The sequence below is a fragment of the Macaca thibetana genome, chromosome 5, assembly GCF_024542745.1.
Source record: "Macaca thibetana thibetana isolate TM-01 chromosome 5, ASM2454274v1, whole genome shotgun sequence".
Lineage (NCBI taxonomy): Eukaryota > Metazoa > Chordata > Mammalia > Primates > Cercopithecidae > Macaca > Macaca thibetana.
In genome coordinates, this window is record NC_065582.1 from 107,814,692 (window position 1) to 107,831,680 (window position 16,989).

At 35.7% G+C, this 16,989-nt stretch overlaps 1 protein-coding gene across 14 annotated transcripts in view; it reads right to left on the reverse strand.

The window, feature by feature from the left end:
- Positions 1–16,989, reverse strand: part of CLOCK (clock circadian regulator) — a 121,171-nt gene that overhangs the window by 41,444 nt on the left and 62,738 nt on the right. For 10 of the 14 annotated variants that reach the window (XM_050790561.1, XM_050790554.1, XM_050790552.1 and 7 more), the window contains 5 exons: positions 14,133–14,222; positions 11,344–11,403; positions 10,519–10,667; positions 7,691–7,782; positions 2,501–2,590 (listed from right to left, as the gene is read on the reverse strand). In XM_050790561.1, the coding sequence (XP_050646518.1) occupies positions 2,501–2,590; positions 7,691–7,782; positions 10,519–10,667; positions 11,344–11,403; positions 14,133–14,179 (438 nt within the window). In that variant the 5' untranslated portion in view covers positions 14,180–14,222. Of the gene's footprint in view, positions 1–2,500; positions 2,591–7,690; positions 7,783–10,518; positions 10,668–11,343; positions 11,404–14,132; positions 14,223–16,513; positions 16,730–16,989 lie in introns of all 14 variants that reach the window. The other 4 variants (XM_050790551.1, XM_050790550.1, XM_050790556.1 and 1 more) reach the window with 2 other exon arrangements.

Here is a 16,989-nt window from a genome sequence, read left to right on the forward strand (position 1 = left end):
GAGAGAAATACCACTTTTCAATATCTCTTGAAAGAGACATTTACAAGCAGAATTACTTTACCCTGTTACAGAGATAAGCTACTTTTTAAAATTTTTTTGTAGAGACAGGATGCTTCACTATGTTGCCCAGGCTGGTCTTGAATTCCTGGCCTCAAGCAATCTTCCCACCTAGCCTCCGAAAACATTAGCATTATAGGCATAAGCCACTGCACCCAGACATAGAGGGGCATTTTAAGAGTAGTTTATAAGTAACTTCAAAATATTTATACCACGAGCTCCATCTTCAGTAACATTACATATTAAAAACTGAAAATTCCCCCCAAAAGCCTATCAGTTGTGGCACAGCACCTAGCTCAGTGTCTGGCACAGAGTAGATACTAATAAACAGACATTAGAAAAAAAGTAAGCACACAAACCAGGTATTCACCATCCTAATCAAACAAAATACACTTTTCTAATTCTTTATCCTTTTGGTCATATAGATAATAAATTAAAATATGGCCAATATGACTTTATCAGTTCAAAGTCACACAGCATAAAAAGTTCTGTATCTACTATTTTTAGAGCGTTTTTCAATAAGTAATTCTATTGAGAAAAATATTTACGAGTTGCCCTAATTGCAACAAGTATCTCAGCAGAAATTCATTCTCAAGACATTCTCAGTGATTTAACATTTTCAACAGGCTGATTAAAATGGAAACACTAAACAGTTAGCAATAGAATAAAGAACACAGGAAGAAGAGAGGTCAGATAAAGTGGTACGACCTTGTATTGCATTAACAATGTTTCGGTCAACAATAGACTGCATATATGACCACAGGTGGCCCTAAGATTACAGTGGAGCTGAAACATTCCTACTGTCTAGTGATGTCGTATCTGTTGTAATGTCATAAATCAATGCATTACTCATCCTTTGCACTTGTGTTTGTGGTGATGCCTGTGTAAACAAACCTATTGTGCCACCAATCATATAAAAGTTTAGCACATAAAATTATATACAGTACATATGTACATGATAATAAACAATCATCTACTAGTTTATGTATTTACTATACTTTTAATGATTTAGAGTATTCTCTATTTACATTTTTTTTTTTTTTTGAGATGGAGTTTCGCTCTTGTTGCCCAGGCTAGAGTGCAATGGCTCTATCTCGGCTCACCGCAACCTCCACCTTCCAGGTTCAAGCGATTCTCCTGCTTCAGCCTCCCAAGCAGCTGGTATTACAAGCATGCACCACCACGCCCGGCTAATTTTGTATTTTTAGTAGAGACGGGGTTTCTCCATGTTGGTCAGGCTGGTCTCAAACTCCCAACCTCAGGTGATTCGCCTGCCTCGGTCTCCCAAAGTGCTGGGATTACAGGCGTGAGCCACTACACCTGGCCTTATATATATATTTGTAAGTTAACTCTAAAACAGCATCAGGCAGGTCCTTTAGGAGGTATTTCAAAAGGGTACTGTTACTATAGGAGATGACAGCTACATCTTTTTAAACAAAAATGTTTAAAAAGTTAAAAAAAAAGTTTTTTAAATAGAAAAAAGCTTTTGAAATAAGGATATAAAGAAAGGAAATATTTCTGTACAGCTGTATGATGTATTTGTGGTTTTTTTTTTTTTTTTTTTGAGGTAGGGTCTTGCTCTGTCACCCAGGCTGGAGTACAGTGGCAATATCACGGACGGCCCACTGTAGCCTTTGCCTCCCAAGCTCAGTGCAATCCCTCCTACTAGAGCCTCCTGAGTAACTCGGACCACAGGTGCATACCACAACACTTGGCTAATTTTTATCTTTCTTTAAAGATGGGGTTTCACCACGTGGCCCAGGCTGGTCTCAAACACCTGAGCTCAAGCAATCTGCCAGCCTTGGCCTCCCAAAGTGTTAAGCTAAGTGTTACTACAAGATTTAAAAAGTTAAAAAAAAAAATTTAAGTTTACACAGTTAAAAAGTTACAATAAGCTAAGGTTAATTTATTATTGACGAAAACATTTTTATATAAAGAAGCCTAAGTGCAGTGTTTATAAAGTCTATAAAGGTGTACAGTACTGTCTTAATCCTTCACATGTACCTTTTCTATGTTTAGGCATTTTTAAGCATATAGATACTTATTGTGTTACAATTACCTATAGTATTCAGTACAGCTGCATGCTGTACAGGTTGGAGTCTAGGAGCAACAGGCTACACCATATAGCCTAAGTGGGTAGCAGGTTATATACATCTAGGTTTTTATAAGTATACTCTATGGTGTTCACACAGTGACAAAAGTGCCTCAGAAGATATTCCCGTTATTTAGTGATGCATAACTGTAGTTGAATATTAAGTTACTACAGATTAGTTATGACTGAGCTTTGAGAAAACACATGCTAAAACAAAGACATACTTACAGCTCTTATCCCTACCCCTTTAACCACTGTTGTACATTGCTCTCAAAGTCCACTTCCTAGTGCTTTAGAATATTTAAAATAGGCATTTTAATAAGAAGTAGATTGTAGGATCTTTATACTTACTGGTAAATGTTCAAGTAATGAAGTTACACTCTCAGACACATATATTATGCTTCCATCTGTCATGATTGCTAAAAAAAAACCATCAAGAGCCTGAAATTAAACATAATGATATGTTAAATGAAAAGAAGAAAGTATTTCACAGGACAGAAATAAAAATCTGAGATAAATGACAAAGGATTTAATATGGAAACATCCAAAGTTCTGTCAAAATATAATACTAGCTTTCCCCCTTTACAATACCTTGGTATGTATCTTTGTTCATTTTTAAATGCTTCTAGAGAAAAAAAGTCTCTCTCTGGCCATCTATTGGACAACTGGTCTCTAAAAGATAGAGACAATGTTCTACCTTCATCACTAGGTATATTACATGATCCAACCATGTATATACAGTATCATGGCTTATTTGAAGATGCTGACATCTCCAAAGCACACAAGACATCAAAATGTTTTGTAGGCACACAAAGGAACACATTATTATCATGGATATGTTAACACAGAGGTGTACATTTGAAGTTTAAGGAGATATATGGAGGATAAAGTAAAAGGGAGTAGCAGGAAATTAAGGTGAAAAATTAGGCTGAGTTCATATCATAAAAGGCTTTGACATAAGAATTTTATTCTGCATACAATGGTAAGCCAATAGAAGATGTCAGGGCAGGGAGCTGTGCTTCAATAAGAGTAGTGTGGAAGCAGGGTGTTAAACGGATTTAGAGGGAAAAGAAAATTCAGTTAGGAAAATCATAGTGGCTTTTGGAATAATTAAGTTAATGGGAATCTCAATGAAATCAGTAGTATTAGGAATAAAGAAAGTACTTTGAGCAAGCATTGAGAAATGTGAAGCTTAATTTCAGAAGAGAAGTCAGAGCAGGGAGTACAAGACTTAATAAACAAGCAATTTTGTACTTTATACACTACAATGTATTTTCATTTGAGAATCCTAGGCACAGAAGTGACAGCTGAAGAAATGAGATCTACAAAAGACAAATCCTGGAAGAATTATCTACATATAAGGGATGAGGAAGAGAAAAAGGTCAGAGAAAATAACAGAGAAAGCTGGGTGCAGTGGTTTACGCCTGTGACAGGAAGCCAATTTGGAAGCCAAGGCGGGAAGATCACTAGAACCCAGGAGTTTGAGACCAGCCTGAGCAACATGGCGAAACCTTGTCTCTGAAAGAAAATTTAAAAATTAGCCAAGTGTGGTGGCACATGCCTATGGTCCCAGATGCTTGGAGGCTGAGGTGAGATCACTTGAGCCCAGGAAGCAGAGGCTGCCATGAGCCATGATCATGTCACTGCACTCCAGTCTGGGCAACAGAGTGAGACCCTGCCTCAAAATAGCAATAAAAATTAAAATTACAAAAAAGAAAATGATAAAGACAGAATATGCTGTCATCAAGGAATCAATTGAAGAGAGAATGACAAAGTGAAGAGGAGAGGAATGGTTTGGTATAAAATGAGATAAAATAAAGAATAAGAATGAGAAATGAATGTTGATGATTTTCAAAAGGTTATGTTAACAGGAAGGCAAGTCAGACTAAAATGAGTATTAAAATGAGTACAAAATCAGAAGGCTATTACAAGTCATTCATTCATGAACTTTAGAAGGAAAGAAAAAAGCAAACAGTTCTAAGGGGGTGAAGTATCAACAGAAGGCATTTTAAAAAAGAGCAAGTATATTTGTAGTCAAAGGGAAAGGAAGATCCAGTGGAGAAGAAGTAGAAGATACACAGCGGAAAAGATACTACAAGAGGGATTCTTCTATTAAAATGGTTAACACACTAAACTCTAATTCTTGTTTAATTAAATGGCTCTCGAAAAGAATAGTGACCTCTGGTAGGAATCATGTATATCTTATTAATCCTTGTATCTACAGCACTAGTGCAGCACAAGTAGAAGTACTTGCAGTATATAATTTATAGAGCTGGGAGTTAGAGTAACCTTCCCTAACTCTACGTAATTGATGAATATATAGAAAATGGTACCCTCCCCCACGTCCACTTCTTTTGGGAAAGAGATCTGGATATCACAAAGAACTTATTTGAGTAGATGCCTATCTTTTAGAATGGCTCAAACAAATCCAGTCTTTGCTAATATAGAAGTAGAAATCTTGTCATTCGAGCAAATTCATGAATTATTTTTTTCAACCCTTTAGTACCATAATGCCAGTATTATTTCATAATAGGGTCAAAAGCAGATAACTTTTCGCCAGGCTCACGCCTGTAATCCCAGCACTTTGGGAGGCCAAGGCAGGTGAATCACCTGAGATCAAGTTCGAGATCAGCCTGGCCAACATGGTAAACCCTCGTCTCTACTAAAAATAAAAAAAATTGCTGGGCACGGTGACACATGCCTATAATCCCAGCTACTTGGGAGGCTAAAGCGGCAGAATCACTTGAATCTGGGAGGCAGAGGTTGCAGTGGGCAGACTGTGCCACTGCACTCCAGCCTGGGAAACTGAGTGAGACTCCGTCTCCAAAAAAAATAAATAAATAAGAGACAGTGTTCCTCAATTTCCCCATCTGAAAGCAAGAAACAGATACTATTGTCTACTTTATAATACTAGCTATTATGACACATAGATACTAGTGTTTACTTCATAAGAGTGTTATAAGGATTCAATGAGCTAATACATAAAAATTATTCACTTATTTTTCTGATTTAAAGTACAGGTTTAAATGTTTATACTTATACTCTAACAAATTTTCATATGGTAACATTTCTGCTGAATACATAAAGAATCACACACAATTAACTGTCCCATCTAAAATACAAACAGAAAAATAACTCAATTTGCCAAATACCTTGCTTCAGACTTGAGATGTGGCCATAATCTATTTATACAGGCATACCTTGTTTTATTGTGCTTCGCTTTATTGAACTTCAGTTACTGGGTTGTGTTTTGCTTTTTGTTTTTTTACAAAGTGAAGGTTTGTAGCAACTTTGGGTCAAGCAAGTCTATCAGCATCATTTTTTTCAATAGCATATGTTCACGTTGTGTCTCATGTGACATTTTGGTAATTCTTGCAATATTTCAAACTTTTCCCATTATTATTATATCTGTAATGGTGATTCGCCCACATAAGATGGCGAACTTAAATGTTGTGTATGCTCTGACTGCTCCACCAACTCACTGGCCATTCCCCCATCCCTCTCCCTCTCCTTGGAGCTTCCCATTCAGAGACACACAACAATATTGAAATTAGGTCAATTAATAACTCTACAATGGCCTTTAAGTATTCAAGTGAAAGGAAGAGTCCCTCATCTCTGACTTTAAATCAAAAGTTAGATGTGATTAAGCTTAGTGAGGAAGGCATGTCGAAAACTGAGACAGGCCAAAAGCTAGACCTCTTGCAACCAAAAAAGTAGCAAAGTTGTGAATGAAAAAGAAAAGTTTTAGCAACTACATGTATGCTAAGAAAGTGAAACAGCCTTATTCCTGATATGGAGAAAGTTTGAGTGGTCTGTATAGATGATCAAACCAGCCACAACATTCCCTTAAGCCAAAGCCTAATCCAGAGCAAGGCCTTAATTCTCTTCAATTCTGTGAAGGCAGAGAGAGGTAAGGAAACTACAGAAGAAAAGTTCGAAGTGAACAGAGGTTGGTTCATGAGGTATAAGGAAAGAAGCCATCTCCATAACATAAAAGTACAAGGTGAAGCAGCAAGTGCTGATATAGAAGCTATAGCAAGTGATCTGGGAGACCTACGTAAGATCATTGATGAAGGTGGCTACACTATATACCAGAGTTTCAATGCAGATGAAACAGCCTTCTATTGGGAGAAGATGCCATTAGAACTTTCAAAGTTGGAAAAGAGAAGCTAAAGCTGGCTTCAAAGCTTCAAAACACAAGCTAACTGTCTTGTCAGGGGTAAATGCAGCTGGTGACTTCTAAGTTGAAGCTAATATTCATTTGCCATTCTGAAAGTCCCAAAGCCCTTAAGAAGTATGCCCTATAAATAGAGCAACAAACCCTGGATGACAGGACATCTGATGACAGCACATCTGTTGACAACATGGTTTACTGAATATTTAAAGCCCACTGTTGAGACCTACTGGTCAGAAAAACAGATTTCTTTCAAAATACTATTACTCACTGACAATCTACTTGGTTGCCCAGAGTGCTGATGGACATGTACAAAGAGATTAATGTTGTTTTCATGCCTGTTAACACAACACCCATTCTGCAGCCCATGGGTTAAGGAATAATTCTGACTTTCAAGTCTTATTTAAGAAATACATTTCACAAGGCTACAGCTCCCACAGATAGTGATTCCTGTGATGGAACTGGGCAAAGTCAACTGAAAACCTTCTGGAAAGAATTCACCCTTCTAGATGGCATGAGAACATTTGTGATTTATGGGAGAAGGACAAAATATCAACATTAACAAGAGTTAAGAAGTTGATTCTAACCCTTGTGGATAACTTTTGAGGGGGTCAACATGTAACTGTAGATGTGGTGGAAATAGCAAGAGAATTAGAATTAGAAGTGCAGTCTGAAGATGTGACTGATTGCTGTAATCTCCTAATAAACCTGAACTGATGAGGAGTTGCTCCACTGATGAGTAAAGAAAGTGGTTTCTTGAGATCGACTCTACTGATGAAGATGTGAATATTGTTGACATGACAGCAAAGGATACAGAATATTACACAAACTTAGTTGACAGAGCAGCAGCAGGGGTTGACAGTACTGACTGTAATTTTGAAAGAAGTTCTACTCTGGGTAAAATGCTATCAAATAGCATTGCACGTTACAGAGAAATCTTCTTGTAAGGAAGAATCAATCGATGTGGCAAACTTCATTGCTGACTATTTGAAGAAATTGCCACAGCCATCCCAACCTACAGCAACCATCACCCTGATCAGTTAGTAGCCACTGACACTGAGGCAATACCTTCCACCAGCAAAAAGAATAAGACTTGCTGAAGGCTCAGGTGATTGTTAGAATTTTTTAGCAATAAAATATTTTTAAATTTAGGTATGATCAATTTTTTTTATATAATGCTATTACACACCTAATAGACTACAGGGAAACAAAACAATTCATGTGACTCATTTTATTGAAATATTAGCTTTATTGCAGTGGTCTGGAACTCAACTTGCAATATCGCCAAGGTACACCTGTATATTAAGTTACCCGGTGATTTCTTTTTTGAGGAAAATAAAACTTTCAAAAATTAAATCTGGACATACCTCTAACATTAATTGTGTAAACTCTTCATTACTAAGGAATGTAGGTTTCCAGTCCTGTCGAATTTCACTAGCATCTGACTGTGCAGTGATTTCTGTAAACAGATTGACATATTAGTGGCATACTCCAACCACCGGAGGAGTACAAAAGTCCTACAAGTTGTCTTCTCTCTTCCCAGTCTAATTAAAGATGACAACCATAGGCATTAACATTTATTGGGTAGATATCAAAAGGTTCAGGTTTTGGTGTGATGAAATATTTGAGATAACGTGGCAAGTTATCTCCTTGGATTTGGTCTCTTGGTGATACCAGTCTCTTTAGTTTTTCTCTTGGCGCTCTGTTATGTTGCTGATGGGCCTGAGATTGCTTCCTATTTGACACAAGGACCAAACAAGATTTTTGCTCCAAGAATTTTGAAGACATTCTTTTTTTCCTTTTCCTTCCCTTGGCATTCAAATAGCAATGTCTACAGCAGCATTAGGGAAATTAGCTGAAAAAGGCCAAAGAGGTCACTCGGTTTGCTTTCAATACAGAAGGCCTTAGCTGCCTACTGCTGGGCAAAAAGTTTTTTCCTAATCTTAAGTGCTCCATCTTAATTAATCAAAGAGACTAAATTACTATTTTGCACAAAAACTTTACTACAGTAATACTCCCACAGTGATTTTTCTTAGTGTCCTCTTTGTACAATAGTAGATAGCTGGTCAAAAATTTGGAGATCCCTGCTGTGGGACATATATTTGTAACAATTATTACTATTTTATTTCACTACATACTTCTAACAGATTTAGTTATGAAAAAGCTATTAATAAATGATGAAACCTAGTAACACATTTTTTCTACTTTTAAATGTAGACATATTAAAACAAGCAGGCAGAATAAAAATCTATGTCATAGACCATATTCTACAAAATATACTCTACTTTGTAGTAAGTATAAGCTAAATTCTGATTTTATCATCAGATACAGAAATACAGCATACTGTCTAATAAGTTAGCATATTAGAAATGCCTGTAGTGAAATATGAAGAGTAACTAAGAAGTATAGCTACTAAATGTGTGGAATATAGTGCTTTTAAAATTCATATCAATTATAGACATTTGGGAAAAGGATTTAAACCCACAAATCCAATCAAGTTTCATTAAACATAGGCCTATTTTAGGATGATATGTATATAAAATCCTTTCACCTTAACAGAAATACTACTTTTGTGAGAATTATGTATCTGATTTTGAAAAAACAAATTACCTAATGCCAAAATTCATCCTCTATTGTCAGGGGGAAATATATGCATTTCATTTCATTCAACAATCATTTATTGAACTCCTAGTATTTTCGGACTGATTTCAATGAGTGTGCCATTTAACAGGCACTGAGGTTAGTGAGATACTATTTGTAGAGGTAAAATGTGATGATAGTGGTGGCAATAAATATTGACATATTTACAAAAGAATCAACAGAATTTGGCAACTGTGATATGGCGCTAAGGAAGATGAAAAAAAATCCTAAAATATTTTCAGGTTTAAGTCTTAGGTGACTAAAAGGCCGGTAGTATAAAAATGAAAAAAGGCAAGTTAAGAGAAAGAGGTAACTTGACATAATGAAAATAAATTCAATTTTAGATGCACTGAGTTTGAGGACATGCAAAAGAAAGATCTAGAAGTTATCTGGAAATACATGGCTAAAATGTTTGCATCTAAAAATAGAAATCTGGTAGTTTAATAGAGACACAATAGCTGAAGCTATGGAATGAGAAAAGCAAGAGAGTGTACAGAAAGCAAGAGAACAAGGATAAGACTTAGGAATGTCACATTTAGAGGGTAGAAAAAGAAAGAGGAAAGAAGTTAGTTTCAGTTAGAAAAGGGGATGTGAAAGTACAATATAAGGGATGCCCAAGGGAGGAAGGATAAAAATTTCCAGTGCTGTAGAGATGCAGAAGAAGATGAGGTATAAGAAAAAGCTATTGCTTTATTTGGGGATAGGAAGGTAATGTCATAAGTGAAATTAACAAAAACAGTTTCAACGAGTGGTGGAACATAAACCAGTCTGGTAAGGCATTACCAACTGAGCTAGGCAGAAGTAAAACAGAGGCACTAATTACTAACTGTCCTGACTTTAACAGTTTCATTTGCATTTGAAAAAGGAAATTTCCTTCTACAGGTTTTTTTTTTTTAATCTATTATCTGTTACCAAAATACTTAATAGTCTTTAAATTTTCTTTTCATGACTCATTTGTCAAGATGATTTTCTTCTATTAACAAATACTTTATTTTATAGTGTTGATTTACTAGATATACATTGAAAAAACCTTTTAAAATGACATATAAGAACTTTATATTATCTAGCTTTTTCCTTTCTTTCAAATACACCCATAATTTTCCAACACAAACATGCTTCAGTGACAATGAAGTCTCCCTGCTTCTCTGCTTTTGCACATATTCCCTTTGTGTGACATGCTGTCTTCCTTAATCTAAAAGACTCAGTTGAAAAATCAACTATTTTTAAAGTCTCCCTGATACACTCTTTCCTGTGTTTTTGCTGCAGTTTACAAGCACTACTCATATTTGTAATTATGTGCTTACATGTTTGTCTGCCCTAGCTTGACTTACTTGAAATTCAGGACAGTTACCCTGCATCATGAGGATTTATCATGTAGTAGGCATGGAATAAATGTTTGTTGAATGAAAGAATGAACATATTAGGAAATCTTTTAAAATGCAATTGATTTCTCTCTCTTAAAAAAGCCAAGGAAGCATCCAATCTTAAGCATCTCTGCCAAGATTCTAACTAATGCTTTGAGAGTCTGTTCCATTATACAAAGTTAAAAATTTACCTTTATGTTTTCGTAAAAAATCAATGCTTTTCTGCAGAACAGTGGATTTGTCCATCTTTCTAGCATTACCAGGAAGCATGGATCCCAGTTCTTTAATGAGAACATTAAATTGATCTCTACGTTTCTTTTCAGATTTGTTTCTAGATACTCTGATGAAATGAAAAATATGCATTTTTTAAACAATCCATTTAATTACACAAGTAGTTTAATACAATGTTGAGACATGACACAACACGTACTTCTATCAACATAGATGGTAACAAGTATCTCCCAGGTTACCAACAATATACAGTTAATTTGCAATAATTTTTCAGCTTAGTTTATTACTAAAGAAAATTTTACAAATCATGCATTTGACATACATGTTTTTACGAAAATGCCAATAAGAAAAACTGCATTCAAATCACAGGTTTTATTTAATCTAACACTTCCAATGATTGTTAACTTATATGGTTATTATAAATACATGTGCTAAATGAATAATGACTGCTATTCTATGTGAAGCAGTAACCAGTAAACAAAGAGCTATTGAGAAAAATAAACTTGATTATTTATAAAACAATCATTTTATGATACCTGTAATTATCTGCTTTGGGAAGTCAGATTTTCTAATTCAGTTTCTGTTTAAGCAAAGCATAATACTTTTCCAAAAGGTCAGAAGATATTTAATTTATAAACTACATACCAATATTCTAAGTTCTTCCACCTTGCTAATATATCTAAACTCCTAAAGCAGATAGCTTTTGGAAATCATTAATTCACTATTTATTTACCATTATATTTATTATTCACTTATTTACTATTTTACATCTCTAATCAAACTACCTTTTTGCTTTGTCCTTGTCATCTTCTTCCACCAACCCATCAAAAATACTACTGTCATCTCTAAAAGAAAGCGGATAGAGAAAATAAGAGCAGACTCGCTAAGCAACAGCAATACTAAAATGACATGTAAATCAACTCAGTTACAACCTAGAATTTTTGTAAAGTTAATGGACTATAAAATTCAAACTACTAACCTATTTCCTAGTAAACATTTGAAAATCAAAATTCAGTAATAATTATATTTTTAAGTTTATTACATATATAAATTGTAAAAGTATTTATACTTAGCTATATTATGAACACATTACACTAAACAAGAATTTAACCAGTTTAAATATCTTGTTTCAAACTTTTAGTAATCAGTAAAAACTTACAGAGAGTCAGTGTTTGCCATTATATAAAATTATTTTTGTTAACTATAACAGCATAATTTAAATTTTTTCTTACTTTATAAAACCACAAATTACTTATAAACATCACAATCTAATGCATTAACTTATATTAACACATTTCATTCATTTACTAATTCATTTGACAAATATGTAGTAGCACTCATGTGCTCTGTTCTGGACATGTTTAGTAAACAACGAACAAGACATTTAGCTGCTTTCCTACAGTTTTTCCTTTTTTTTTCTTTCTGGAGACAGTGTCTTACTCTGCTGCCCAGCCTAGAGTGCAGTAGCATGAACATGACTCACTGCAGCCTCAACCTCCTGGGTTCAAGAAGTCCTCTTGCCTCAGCCTCCTGAGTAGCTGGGACCACAGGTACATGCCACCATGACTGGCTAGTTTTTTTAAATTTTTGTAGAGACAGGGTCTTGCTATATTGACCAGGCTGGTCCTAAATTCCTGGGCTCAAATGACCTTCCCACCTCAGCCTCCCAAAGTGTGATTACAGGTGTGAACTGCCATACCCATCCTTATTTTCCAATAGATAGAAACAAGTATAAAAATGGGTGATGAGTTTTAATTTTTTTTAAAGGGGTGATGTTTTAGTTACTAGAGTCTGAGTGGTTAGTGGGGGACATGTGATCTAGGATCTAAGTGACAACAAGGGGCTGGCTATGGGAAGATGTAAGGAAAGACCATTCCTAAAAAATAAAATCAAGAGCACTGGTGGCTAACTCAACCCTAGGAGCAATATTAAAGTTTCTGCTGATTTATGAGGTTTTATATAAATTCACTATTCACTCCTTTAGCCACACCTTTCTATGGCCTATAAAGGCCTATGTGCTATAAAATGGGGTCACTATTGAGATCACCTGTAACACTTGTATCATGGTGGAGGTGTATGTATGAACTTTGGGGATTCCATGTATGCCTTGAAATTTATTAAAAATTTTTGTATGTACATGAATTTTCTGAGGACAGAGTTCCTAACTTTCATGACATTCAGAGATAAGGAACCCATATTAATAATCACTGCTTTATGTCTGAAAACACAAAGGTCATCCCTAGATGTCATACTATCTAGAATGGGAAAAGCATAATGCCAAATTCATATTTTATCTGTCAAAGGCAGTGAAGAAATATCCTTTCCAAGGAAAAGACTATCATTAATTCTGCCTGTAACTATGGCACAGTTCAAAGCTATGGCCATGGGGCAGGCAGGCCTCTTTAAGGAAGTTTCTGGCTCCTCAGACCTTAAGTTCTGGTGGAGTATATATCTTTACTATTTAGCTCATAGAAAGGGAGAAAAGTTGTCCCCAGATGTCAGAAGTCACTTCTGTGTACAAGTCTATGTGCAAAACTCTTCAAGAATCCCCAATGGATGGAGCACCCAGAACAGTGCAATAAAAGCATAACAACTTTAATGTCCAAACCAACACAAGTAAAAATTCCAGGTATCTTACTAGCTATGTGACTTTAAACAATTATTTAACCTCTCTGACCTACAGTTTTCTTATCTGTAAAATCTTACGTAATTATTGAGGTTAAATAACATATAAAAAAGTATTCTGTACATTTGCTGTCAAAGAGTAGATGCTTTAAAAATGTTATTGGATTATATCAAATTTAAGATATTATTGACTGTTAAGATCACCACTATTTTATGTGCCCTTAAGAAAGAAAAAAAAGAGTGCTACCAATTAAATTATGATAAGAGATGTTAAAATGTAAAAAATAAAGACAACTTAAAGTCTTTTCTTTTCTACTTTTACTTTAGGTTCCAGGGTATATGTGCAGGTTTTTCACATGGGTAGACTGCATGTCGCTGGGGTTTCGTGTACCAATGATCTCACCACCTAAGTAGTGACCACAGTACCCAATAGTTTTTTTAACCCTCTCTGCCCCCTTCTACTCTCCTCCAAAAATTTCAAGTATTAAAATCAAAGGAATATGGAGATTTACCCTTTTCCCAAGAGTAAGATGTAAAGATTACAATTTTAACTAATGAAATCCTAATTATAGTTACCTCTTATCAGTCACAAATGCTAAGATGCTTGAAGGGATGAAGTTAGATAAGAAGAAAAAGGACTCTAGAAGGTTCCAAGGAAACATCTGCAACTGTCAGAATTTCCTTCAGAGCAGCTATGACCAAATCACTCAAAATTACAGGTCAGGACTAATTTAAAACACACAACCCATATGTTGCTGACTTTGGCTCTAGAAAAATATTGATATACCTTACTTTTTTACACTATATTTGTTTAATACAGAAACTGAATGCAACAGTAATTATGTTTAGGCATAAAACTCCTTCTATCAATATTATATAGACCATCATTCTAATAGTGCATTTTAAAATAACGATATATAACTTAAAATAAGAGTCTTCAAAAACATACCTGTCAACAATCGAGCTCATTTTACTACAGCTTACGGTAAACAACATAACATACTACGTTTTCGTCTTGTAGTAGACATTTGTACTTCTCCTTATGTGAAAAGAGAAATATATGGTCATTAGTTTTCTAAAAATCTTACTTCCACAAAGTTATCCTGAGAAATACTATATGTTATCACAGAGACTTCAAAACATTTTGTTTGTACTGAAGACTAGAACATTATCTTCAAGCAAATACCTATGGCTGAGGTACATTTGAGGCTTTTTCTCCCCTCCTAAAAAACAACTACAAGAAAAAAAGTAATTCAGGCTCATATAAACTTTCTCTTTACTATCAATCAAAATAAAACAGACATTCTCAATATTCAGTATATATTTGACTATATAACTACAAATAGTCTGTAATAACACCATCTATTCAGCAATAAACATTTGTTGAAAGCCTATTTTCTGCTAAACAGTACAGCAGGCTTTGAGTACACAACAGTGAAAGACACATTCCCTGCAGGAAAAACTGCAATTGAGCAGGAAGATAGATATCTAAATAATTATAGTAAGAGGTATAATGAAGGTATATACTGTGTAATGCTATCACTGGGCAAGGAACAATTATGTGTACCCATGGGAATTAGAGGGGGGACACAAGAGGAAATATTCTTCATGACAGTAAGTCTGTCAGGAGTCAAGATTCTTTTTAAAGCAAATATGGTGCAGGGACGGGCAGCATCACCATCCTCTGAGAGCTTGTTTTCAAAGGCAAAATCTTGGGCCCTATCCCAGCCTTAACAACCAGAATCTACATTTTCACAAGGGCTCCATGTGATAACTTCTCACTTAAGTTTCAGAAGCAACAGGCTGAAGGACAGAAACAGGTAATAGGTGAAAGAATTTTAAGCTACAAGAATGGCAATTTGTAAAGGCACAGGCCTTAGTGAGACAAAAGAATATCGTATTTGAGAAACTAGGAGGTTTAGCATTTTCCTTATGAAAAACCTGGCATGTTACAATTTAAAGTTTTAATTATGAGACCATAAAGTGAGAATACAAGTGGTAAACTGGCAAAGGCAAGTCAAGTACAGGAGGGTCTTACTATAAAGAGTCTCATACCGAATTGAAGGAAGTAAAACTTACTGCTTTAAAGCTGGATCACAAGCCTAAAATTTGTCTCTTTATATTCTATAGGTTGAGTATCCCTAATCTGAAAACCTGAATAGCAAAATGCTCCAAAATCTGAAAGCTTTTGAGCATCAACAAAATGTTCAACATTCAAAGGAAATGCACATTGGAGTATTTCTAAACCAAAGAAGATTAAAGATATTACAAGAACATGAGATTCTAAACATTCGGTCACTGTTTTTAAATGCACCTTCATGAGAGGAAAGGAGAATAACCCTGGTAACATTGCTGCATTGCCTGTATGGTTACGGCTGCAGAAGTAGAACTGTGAGGGGCTCAGAATATTTTTTTTTCTTTTTGTTTTTGAGATGGGGTCTTACTCTGCTGCCCAGGCTAGAGTGCTGTGGCATGATCATAGCTCACTGCTGCCTTGAAATCCTGGGCTCAAGCAATCCTGCCACTTCAGCCGCCTAACTAGCTGGGATTACAGGTACTCGCTACCATACCCAGGACTAAGAGTTTTTAAAAGAAAATGAGTGGCAGAGTCAAAGATAGAAATAATAAAATAAAAAGAACTAACACCAGAATGAAATGTTGTGATTTCAAGTGTCTGAGGTAGTATCAGCAGATGGAACACAGAACTACAGAATTTTAGAGGTAGAAGAGAATTTAAAGACCACCTAAGTACATCCCTCTGGTCCAACAGACATATTTATCTTCATGGTAAAAACTGAGGCTGATTCTATCACTAGAACAAGAAGAATAGTATAAAAGTAACAGGGCAAATTTCAGTGAATTAAAAAAGAATTATTAACAGTAAAAAGTTTAAAAGGCCAGATCTGAGCCTTTTAAGGCACCCAGTAAGCCATCAGTATGGCTTAATTATCAAAAGGTAGAAAATAAGACAAACTACCAAAAAAAGGGCGGGCGGCGGGGGCGGGGGACTGGCAACGCCAAGAATTAAGGGTTATACTACAGGAAGAGCCTTGCTGACTGCGAGAAGGGTGAATCTAATATAGTTTAGAAGATATAGGCTGATGCTTCATTAGGCTGTTTAACTACTGTTGCTAACAATATTCTTCTAAAAATTATTTGTCGTCTAGCTAATAGAATGTAAAAATCTCTTTTTTTTTGAGACAGGGTCTCCCTCTGTGGTCCAGGCTGGAGTGCAGTGGCGCGATCTCAGCTCATTGCAACCTCCGCCTCCCAGGTTCAAGCGATTATCCTGCCTCAGCCTCCTCAGTAGCTGAGATTAGAGGCACATACCACCAAAAGCCAGCTAATTTTTGTATTTTTAGTAGAGATGAGGTTTCACCATATTGGTCAGGTTGGTCTCGAACTCCTGAACTCCAGTGATCTGCCCGCCTCAGCCTCCCAAAGTGCTAGGATTACAGGCTTGAGCCACCGTGATCGTTCAGATACATCTCTTAACAGTCGAGCACAAGATCTTCATCTTTCCAGTCAATTGACAGACACACTTTACTTAAGGGAAAGGGAAAGGAGTAAGTAAAATAGGCTGGACATGCACCCTAAAACAAATGTTAGAAGATTTCCCTAAGCTTTTTTAAATGGTGTCAAATTAACTTTAGCGACAAACTGGTAAGGTGGAACAGCCAAAATATTTTGTTTCCAGACTACTGCAGGTCCCATGCTTTCAATTCAGAAAGAGACTAGCTAGAGTCACACTTGTCCATGGTGTGCAGTCTAAGGATACAGATGCCATGCCACTTCTCTACACAAGC